The sequence below is a fragment of the Melospiza melodia genome, chromosome 3 (genome assembly GCF_035770615.1).
Source record: "Melospiza melodia melodia isolate bMelMel2 chromosome 3, bMelMel2.pri, whole genome shotgun sequence".
NCBI lineage: Eukaryota > Metazoa > Chordata > Aves > Passeriformes > Passerellidae > Melospiza > Melospiza melodia.
The window spans coordinates 60,287,022-60,296,497 of NC_086196.1; the positions used below are offsets into that span (position 1 = coordinate 60,287,022).

Sequence of the window (9,476 nt, forward strand, 5' to 3'; positions counted from 1 at the left end):
GAAGGGACAGGATGGGATTTAGATTAGACATTGGGAACTGCTTACTGATGGAAAGCCATTGGAAGCACAGTTTCTAATGGTGTCTGGTGGGGTGAAAGTTTAACAGCTTCTCTGTCCTCAGGTCTGGAGAGAATAGGACAACCATGCACAAGTGTTACACCTTCCTCATCTTCATGGTCTTGCTGCTACCATCTCTGGGCCTGAGCAGGTAGGAGTTGTGGGAAGGCAAGTACAAAGTTATGGAGCACAGGGAGGGTTGAGGTGCACGCCTGATTGTCCTTTTCTTTTTACAACATCCTTTCCTCACTGCACTCGTGCTCTGGCCACCATCCCATTGGGCGACTGGTATTTAATGTGAGTTGAGGGAGAGCAGGCCAGACCATACATGACTGGATCTCTAGGACTTTACTGACTCAATCTGCAGATTGACATGTGCCATGATGTTACAAATAATGCAGCAAAATTTGGCATGGTGGATGAGTAGGTGTGAAAAGTCTGCTTGACATCTGCTGGTGAAGGAGGCATTCTCCACCTCTGTCCTCAGCGCGCAGTCCAAATTTTGCACAAAACTAGTGAATTCCTCCTTTAAGCCAGAACTTGAATAGGTTATGCTGCTTGGCTGGGTGGGATAGTTTGGTACAGAAGTGCTCATCTCTTTGGGTGTATGCTTCAAATCTTCCTGCACTTTAAATATTGTTCTGTAGGAAATACTGATGCATCACCTGCCAGCCATTGTGGTGGGCTCTAGCGCTGAACAGGGGCCAAGTAGGAGAACAGTGTGAGAAAGAAAAAAACGGGGGAGTGGGTGGGGGGCAGGGAACTCTAACTGTGCTTGCTCATTCTTTACACATTGTGGGGTCAGGGATCTTTAAGATCCCACCTAAATTCCATATTTGAGATACACCCTCTCAGTGGTGATGTCAGACAAATCCTGAGAATAAGACAAACCATCTGATAGTGGCAGAAGAATAGTCCTTCATCCCACTGGGTGACTATAGTGACTACATGTTTGCAACACAGATTAATAAATTCTTCTTGCATGTAAACTTGCATCTTGGGCAGGTGAATGGTCTCAGAGTGTTTGCATTTTGACCACAAAAGAGACCACGCTTCCTTCTGAGGAGTCAGTCCCTCTGCTGTTGCCTGTTGAGCTCTGCACTCCACCAGTGTCAAAAGATTGGATAGTTTTATATTGAAAAACAAAATTGAGAAAAATGGGATTTGTTTCTTCTAAGGGATTTCTTTAAATCTCTTGTTGGAGGGTACCTTGTATGTAACCAATTTCTTCTGTAGAGTCAGTCATCTGTTCCTTATGTGGATGTTGCACCCACACAGAGGAGAGAGGAGAAATATTTATAGGATTAGAGTAAAGGGATAAAAACATACATGAATAGGAAGCTTTAAATCCCTTTTTGATGTTGTGTTGTTTTGTTTAGTTTTATTTTTTTCTAATGTCCAGTTTACATAATTGCTGGTGACACACTCCACAGGGAACAACACAGTCTATGGTCAGAGCTTTGAATCTTCTAGAGCAGCTTCTACATATGTGCATTTCTGTCTGTTGCTGCTTCTGATGGTTCATCTTTTCTTCTTGCCCTCTTCCTCCACAGCTTGGATGTATTTTTCCGCTGGTTGTTCGACAAAAAATTCCTTGCTGAAGCTGCCGTACGATTTGAGTAAGTGGCGTTGAGCAGAAAGGCTTTGTTTACAATGGGAGGAGGTTCTTGTTGGCATCCAGAGGTTAGGGGGACTCCCAGCTGCTGCCCTGCAAGGAGGGAGCACCCCTTGCAGCCTGCTCTTGCTGCATCTCCCCAGGTGTGTGTTCCTGCCAGACAATGGGGCTTTCTTTGTCAACTATGTTATCGCCTCCGCCTTCATCGGGAACGCCATGGACCTGCTGCGCATCCCCGGTTTGCTCATGTACATGATCCGACTCTGCCTGGCCCGCTCGGCGGCCGAGCGGAGGAACGTCAAACGCGTATGTAGCGGGGCTGAGGGATGGGGTGTGCCTGCACCCAGGGAGGGGAGTGCTGCAGTGGGGCCCTGATGGATGGGGCTTGCCCAGTGCTGTGCATAGAGCTGGGTGTGTTGCAAATACCCACTCAGCTCTCAGGGTCCTCCTGCTGATGGGTCTCCGTTCCCTCCCGCAGCACCAGGCCTACGAGTTCCAGTTTGGGGCTGCTTACGCCTGGATGATGTGTGTCTTCACTGTAGTCATGACATACAGCATCACCTGCCCCATCATCGTCCCTTTTGGTAAGCCATACCCCTCTGCCCCCGGTGCCAGAGATGGAGGGTAAGCAAGAAGGCTGATGTGGGAGAGATATTTCCTCTCAGTCTAGCAAAGAGGCTGATGCCCCACTTGTCTGGCTTTCTTCTCCTTCTCCCAGGGCTCATGTACATGCTGCTGAAGCACCTGGTGGACCGGTACAACCTGTATTATGCTTACCTGCCTGCCAAGCTGGACAAGAAGATCCATTCAGGGGCTGTAAATCAGGTAGTGGCAGCCCCTATCCTCTGCCTCTTCTGGCTTCTCTTCTTCTCCACAGTGCGTGCAGGTGAGCACTGGGCTGGGATGCCAACCCTTAGCCTCCTACTGAGCCACTTCCCTGGCCAGGCTCTGATCCTGGCAGCCTCCAGCCGCAGAGCATGGTCACAATCCTTTTGACACTGACATTGGTTTTCCTTTGCCCCAGGGTTCCTGGCCCCCACTTCCATGTTCACCTTTGTGGTCCTCGTGATCACCATTGTGATCTGCCTGTGTCATGTCTGCTTTGGGCACTTCAAATACCTCAGCGCTCACAACTACAAGGTGAGGCAGAATGGCTGGGTGCAGGACCCTCCTCCTTGGTAGCACAACTCAACCACGTAGCAGCAGGGGCTCTGAGGGGTCCCAGCCTGCTCTTTGGCAGAGCCTGTCAACCCTGACTTCACAGAGGGGACAGTCCTTAGGCTGTCTCTGCTGCCTGTATATTGCTGAGGTGGGACAGCAAGTATGTTGCCCTGGCATTCTCAATTTCTCCTTTTCTCTCCAGATTGACCACACAGAAGTGGATGCCATAGACAATAGGCAGAATGGGAGACCTGCCACTAATCTGCCGGCTCCCAAATCAGCTGTGAGTCACTATCCCCACCTCTGTGCCCTGGCACACTCCTTGCCTCTGTTTGGAAAGGGGGAGGTAACTCCCTGTCTGAGTACCTCACTCCTCACTTTTCATTTTTCTGAGTCAGCACCTGGATCCTCCCAGTGAGGGTGGGAGGCAACTGCTGGGCACTGTGCCCCTCACCTGCTCTCGGTGACGTGTAACCCCCACACACACACCTCTTTCCCGCTGCTCCTCAGATGCTGTGCATTTACTTTCCGTCTCTCTTTCGGCTGGGACGGTGAATCCAGCCGGGTCAGTCTCCCTTCTCATTCTGCATCTTTGCACGCTTGCACGCCAGCAGAAGCTGTCACCCACCAGGTTTGTCCTAGTGCCAACACAAAGGCATCTCTGTGGACATTGCCTTGAAGGCCATGGAAGTGCTTTGGGGACTCTTCTCTCCCCTGTCCAATATTCTGAGACCCCCAGAGTCGGTTTTTGGAACTTCACCTTGGCTCAACTGTCTCACTCCGACTGCTTCCTTTCACAAGGTTTTTGTAGTGGGGATCTATGCAGGGCTGCAGAAATGAGGTAAAGCAGAGCCTCCTGCTTCCTCAGGAGAGCAGGGCTGGGGTGTGCACATGTAATCCAGGCTCCCTCCTAGGCTCCAGACAGCTAAGAGCAGCAACATTTTGCCAAAAGGAGAATCCTTATAAGAGGCAGGCAGAGCTTTAAGACACATCTGCTAGCAAAAAAGGAAGTGCAGTCTTCCAGTTCACAACGGCTCCAAAGAGCCTGAGAAGCCACATTCTTTCCTAGCCCAGATGGCCTGTCCCAGGCTGCTGGGGATTGAAACACATCCAGTGTTTCAGGGCCAAGCCTCACTCCTGGTATATTCCATAGAGTCTAGACTCTTCCTTGCCCTCCCAGCAAATCCCCACGCTCAGCCTCATGCATGGTGCTTAGTGTGGTGTGCTCTGCTTCCTGGAGAAGTTCCCTGGACTCAGGTGTGTTTCTGCTCTCTCCCTGCCCCTTGCCTGCCCCTGACAGAAGTACATCGCCCAAGTGCTGCAGGACTCCTCGCCGGAGGGCGAAGTTACAGAGTCGGAGGAGCAGGGATCGCAGGATGAGGAGCTCATCAACGCAGACGGCATGAATGACACAGATTTCCAGTCGTGTGAGGACAGCCTGATAGAGAATGAGATCCACCAGTAGGGACCTCAAAGGGCGGGAGGGGAAGGAGGCCCAGGAGCAGGGCAGGCTGTGCGCACGGAGACCTGGGAAGAAGCACCTGAGGGTGCTGGCTGCTGCCCTCACCCTCCCGCCCCCAGGGCTGCTGCCTTCAGTGAGGGCAGGGGCCCTGCTGCAAGCTCTCCATCTCCCTGCCCCTCCTCCCCTGCGCCAGCCCGGCTGCTCGGCAGGCATGCTCTTTACTAGCTACCTTCTTCAATGCATCCCTGGATCCCAGACTCCCAGAGGCTGGGGAGGAGGGGGCCATAACCCCGGCGGTGCTGCCCTGGACCTGCAGGGAGGAGGAAAGCTGGGTGCTTTGTGGGAAGGGGCATAAGGGGAACATTTGGGGTCTTCTGAGCAGGCAACTGTATCCCCTGTCTTTCTGGTGAGAAACACTAATAATTTATTAGATTTCCAGGAAGGTGATGAATGAAAAATTTCAGTCAGTTTATTGGAAACCCCGCCCAGGGTGGGGTTGGCTTTTGTTGCACCTTCTCCCTGTGCCTGCCTGTGTCCTTTCTCAACTGCTTCCAGCATCCAGTTGGTGTGGCATCCCAGGAGCTGGTCCAGGCCCAGGGGTGGGGGACAGGCTTCCCCCTCACCACAGGGATGGTGACGCTGACCCTGACTTCATGGTCAAGGGTGGCATCACACCAGGGAAGGGGCACTGGGTTGACATGAGCTAGATAGGCCCTTGCAGGATGAGGGGTGCTGAGGGCATTTCTCGTGAGCAGGAGGAGGCGCAGGCAGCCTCTCCCCCAGGTCCTGCTCCCTCCTCTCCCAGGAGCACAGGCGGGGGTTTGCAGCATCATTCAAAGTGGCATTTTTCTTTGCACATTTTACTCCCCTTTCAAACAAATCAACCTGACCCCCATGTGGTACTGCAGCCCCCCTTTTGCTGCCCTATGTCTGAACAGCAGGTTCAGGCTTGGGGGTGGGGAGGCTGTGTGGGGGTCTCCTGGGTGCTAGGGAGAGGGGAGAAAGGGTCTCAGGCTACAGGCCCTCAACAACCTGCCTAGATCAGCACTGCCTCATTGCAATGAGGCCCCGTGGGCTTCCTTCCCTGAGCTGCTGCAGGGTCTTCCCCCAGCTGAGGTGGTGAGAGAGGGAGGGAGCCCTGGGAGAGCAGCCCCTAGGAGCTGTCTCCAGCCACGACCACCATCTTCAGGAGCATGAAAGCCTCATGAGTCTGTGCTGACTTTCTTCACCTGCCCTGACTGGTGTAGGCTCCCCTGCCACCACCCAGCCTGAGAGGGGGGTTGTTCCTCTCCTACCTCTTGCTCTTGCCCCCTCCCTGTTGATAGCTGTGTCCCAGAGGCAGGCAGGGAACAGGATGGGTGGGAGAGGTGACTGGAGCCCCTGGCACATGGAAGGACTGACCCTGTTTAAAGACATTTTGTGAGGTTGTTTCTGGTCAGTATCAGTTGCCCTCAATTGCTTCCCCCTCCCCTTGTGTAAAATGTAAAGGAAAATAATAAATCCCTCTGCTATTTAGCTATATTTATTTCCCTCAAACCCTGCCACCATCCTGTTTGGTGCTCATTGCGGACACTATCACCCTCCCTTTGCCTGTCATCGTGGGTGCTGTACCAGCTCCCTGGGGCTGTACCCTGAGAGGCCAGGTGAAAGGGGACGGTCATTTACCTTGTCAATCACCCATGCTGGCCCAGGACTCCAAGCACTTTAATCGACCAGAACAAGTGAACTGTCAGCCCTGCCCACCTCAGCTGCCAGGAACAGTGGTCACATCTTACGGCTTTTCTCCCCTGTGCCTTCCCTAGAGGAAGGGAACCAGACCCACAGAGAGCAGGTGGGGGGCTGCTCCAGGGAGGACATAGCTGCATTTCCTACAAGACTTCTATAGGAATCCCAGACCTGGAGAAAAGGTGGATGGAACAGAAGAGGTGTGGGTCTTCAGTGCATGGGGAGGGCAGGTCACACCAGCTTCCAGGGCTCAGCTGGGGCTGGAGCACACATGGGTGTGAAGAGGCATGGTGAGAGTCGCCCGTCCCTTCCAGGTAGCGGCCAGGAATGAAATGAGCATGTGAGCTGAGAGTTCCCGGTCCACTCGCAGGCTGGGGCACGGGGGATGTTGATCCTGCTTCCCTTCTTCTCACACCCACCTACTGCCCTTGCTCCTGGTCCAGAGGTGGGCTGGGGTGCCGTGGTCTCTGTAGGTACGGCTGTGCTCCAGGGCTGCCTCTGTGGCTGGCAGGGCCCTACCCACAGAGAGCTGTGTGTTCTGAGTGGCACTGTCTGTGTAGAGATGTGTATAATACCCTGTATATATTTGTGTACAAAAGAAAAAAAGGAAAAAAAGGAGCTATTGTTTGCAGTCTTTTCTTTGTGGAGTGGGCTGGGGGCTGGGACCTGGGAGGAGAGGACCCCAGCTGCTGCAGGGCTGCAGGAGCATGCGTGGTGCAGAAGGCGGGGTGGGGAGTAGTGTGAACACAAGCCCTGCCCTCCTGCCAGCCCCTCAGCCGTGGCTCACAGGCTCTCGCAGCACGAATGGCTTTCCCTCTGACTTGCAGAAGCATCAGGGACTTTGCTGCTAAAAGCAGGTAGACGGGGAGCTGTGTGTACTAAGGCTGCAATGGAGGAAGATGGTTTGGAAATGATGTGGTAGTGGAATTTCACTGGTAGCCTCATGCCACGTGTCAGCCCACCCCCATTGTTCCAATAGCAAGTTACACAGCCTCTCCTGCACTATCCATTCCGAACCTGGACACCTGGTTTGGGTGGACAGCTACAGCCTTTGGGAGCCTGTGGGGCATGCTAAACCCCTGGAGCACAGAGCAGCACTTTCCCAAAACATGATGCTGCTCACATGTCAGCCGTGCCCCGAGTGCTGGGACAGACAGCAAGCAGCCAGCCCCCAGGATGCTCCCTGCTGCTCCCTGTGCAGGCTGGATCTGGCATGCTTCCCAGGAGCCTGCTGCATGCCATGCTCCTTATGCTGCGCACAGTGGCCGTTGCTTGGAGGGTGGCACAATGGAGAGGCGAGGCCTGGCGGGGGCTGCCCGGAGACGGACGAGTGACCCCAGCTCCATGCCCGCCTCACTGTGATCAGGCTTCGTGTGCCACCAGTGCAGCACCAGCAGGGGACAAAAGACTCTCCTGCCCACAGCCAAAGGACAGAGGCAATGCCAGAGAACAAAAAACTGAAGACGGAAAGAAGAACTGTGCTTGCTGCCAAGTCCCTGCAGTGATCACTGTAAAAAGGAAAGCTTGAGGGAAGGAAACAAAGAAATTGCAGAGAGATTTTGCAGATGTTTTAGGGAAACTGCTTCCAAGCATAAGAGGAAGGACATGGAACAGCCTTTCTGACAGGATTATTGAGGAGCTGTCTCCTGTCCCAGGAGAAGGATCTGTGAAAGCAGCTTTGGAGGCCACTGAAGGGTAATAAGGCAGGAGCTGAACAGGACAACAGCGCCACAAGGATGGGCACAAACCCAAAGCAGGAACAAGCCCTGGCCCGACAGGCCTCTTGCTCTTTGAAAGCACAGTGCTGCCTGCAGTTCCTGCAGAGCTAAATAATGCCCCCCTTATGCAGGGACCCCCTTATGCTTCCATCCTGTGGCAAACCTGCCTGGGAAAAAGATGGAGCAGTCCTTGCAACAGCCCAGAGCAGGGCACCCCAAGGCTGCCTCTGCACTAGGATGAACAAGCGGAACAAGCTGCCTGTAACAGAGTCCCCTGTATAGGGACAGGGCAGCTCCAGTGGCTGCTGGCCAGGACTGGACTGGTCCTTTGTGCCTGCAGCAGCAGGACCGTGTACAGCTGGTTTAAACGTCTGGGTTGCCCTTCCCTCAGGCAAGGGACATGGCTCCTGGCCCCATGTGCAACCTGCTCCCTGCTTAGGAAGGATTTACCCCCGGGGCAAGGTGGGGTGAGGTAGAAAGCAGGTGCCTTGTGAGGCCTGGGCTCCCACAGCTCAATGCCAGTGCTGCAGTGGGTCTGTATGGGCACAGCCTGCCCAGCTGCAAACAGGTAAGGAGAGGGATCTCCAGAGCTGGTGACACCCTTTAGGTTCACCCTGTTCAGCCCTGGCACCCAAAGAATGGCACTACAGAGCCTCTGTCCTGGGATGGCGTGAGCTGAGCTGCTCATGCCAGGCCAGGCCGTGTCAGATATGCTGGGCTAAGGCACACCAGGCCAAGCTGTGCCAATCCATGCTGGGCCATGCCATGCCAGCCAAAGCCATGTTGAGCTACACAGGGCTGCACCGTAGGGTGCCAAGCCCTGTGTGGCCATGCCCGCTGGTAACAGCACCGCCCAGCATAGCTGCACCATGAGTCACGGAGGGCACGCAGGGGCAGCTGGGGGTAGGGGTGCCAGCCGGGGCACGCAGGGAGCCCGGGGCAGCGGTGATGCCCGTGACCACCCGGACCACTGACTGAGGTGCTGCGGGCACGGTCCCCGCAGGCAACAGGGAAGGGAGAAGGGACACAACAGTCTGGGATATCCGGCGGCACCACCGTACTCAGCCGTGGCACTGGAAGGTCAGTAAATGCTGGGGACAAAGGTGCAGTTCAGAGCTTCACCCAGCCACGCTGGGCTGCCGGCAGTGTGGAGCAGTCACCGTCAAATCCATTCCTAGAGGAAAGTTGCTTCCTCTTTTCCTTCCAGCCTCAGTTTCCGTGCGGACCCAACCCTTTCCTCAGAACAATGGTGGAAGGAGCACGCCCATCCCGGCGGAACCCCTCCATCCCTGGGAGCTGGGAGAGGGTGACAGCAGACAGAACCTCACCACCAGCCTGGATCTATAATCCCCTCCAGTGTCTGTAAACTGTCACTGCTCCTTTAATTCCCCCTCCCACTGCCCTCCCGGCTTTGCTCGTACATCCTGCCCGCCGAAACTCCACCTTCCGCGGGGCTGTACTGAGCTGGGCTGGGCTGGGCTGGGCCGGGCCGAGCCGAAGCGGGCAGGGCGGTGGCGGCAGCAGCTTCCGTAAGTCCATCCCCCCATCCTCCCCCTTGTCCGACCCCCAGCTTGGGGTTAAGCACCGGGGGGGAGCCCGTCGCCGGGTCCGTCCGTCTCCCCCTCCCTGGCTGCTTCCTCTGTTTTCTGAGCTTATCTAGGCATGCCTACCCCTCCCATCCCTTTCTGTCTGCGGGGATTTTTGCATTACCTAACGCATCCGCAGAGACCCAGAGGCT

The 9,476-nt window shown here is 55.0% G+C and overlaps 1 protein-coding gene across 3 annotated transcripts in view; it reads left to right on the plus strand.

The window, feature by feature from the left end:
• TMEM63B (transmembrane protein 63B) overlaps positions 1-6,638 on the plus strand; it is a 48,863-nt gene extending 42,225 nt beyond the window's left edge. For all 3 annotated transcript variants that reach the window (XM_063151965.1, XM_063151963.1, XM_063151964.1), the window contains 8 exons: positions 122-208; positions 1,611-1,676; positions 1,816-1,978; positions 2,151-2,256; positions 2,391-2,558; positions 2,697-2,812; positions 3,036-3,116; positions 4,134-6,638. In XM_063151965.1, the coding sequence (XP_063008035.1) occupies positions 122-208; positions 1,611-1,676; positions 1,816-1,978; positions 2,151-2,256; positions 2,391-2,558; positions 2,697-2,812; positions 3,036-3,116; positions 4,134-4,298 (952 nt within the window). In that variant the 3' untranslated portion in view covers positions 4,299-6,638. The remainder of the gene's footprint in view (positions 1-121; positions 209-1,610; positions 1,677-1,815; positions 1,979-2,150; positions 2,257-2,390; positions 2,559-2,696; positions 2,813-3,035; positions 3,117-4,133) is intronic.
• The last annotated feature ends 2,838 nt before the right edge of the window (positions 6,639-9,476 follow it).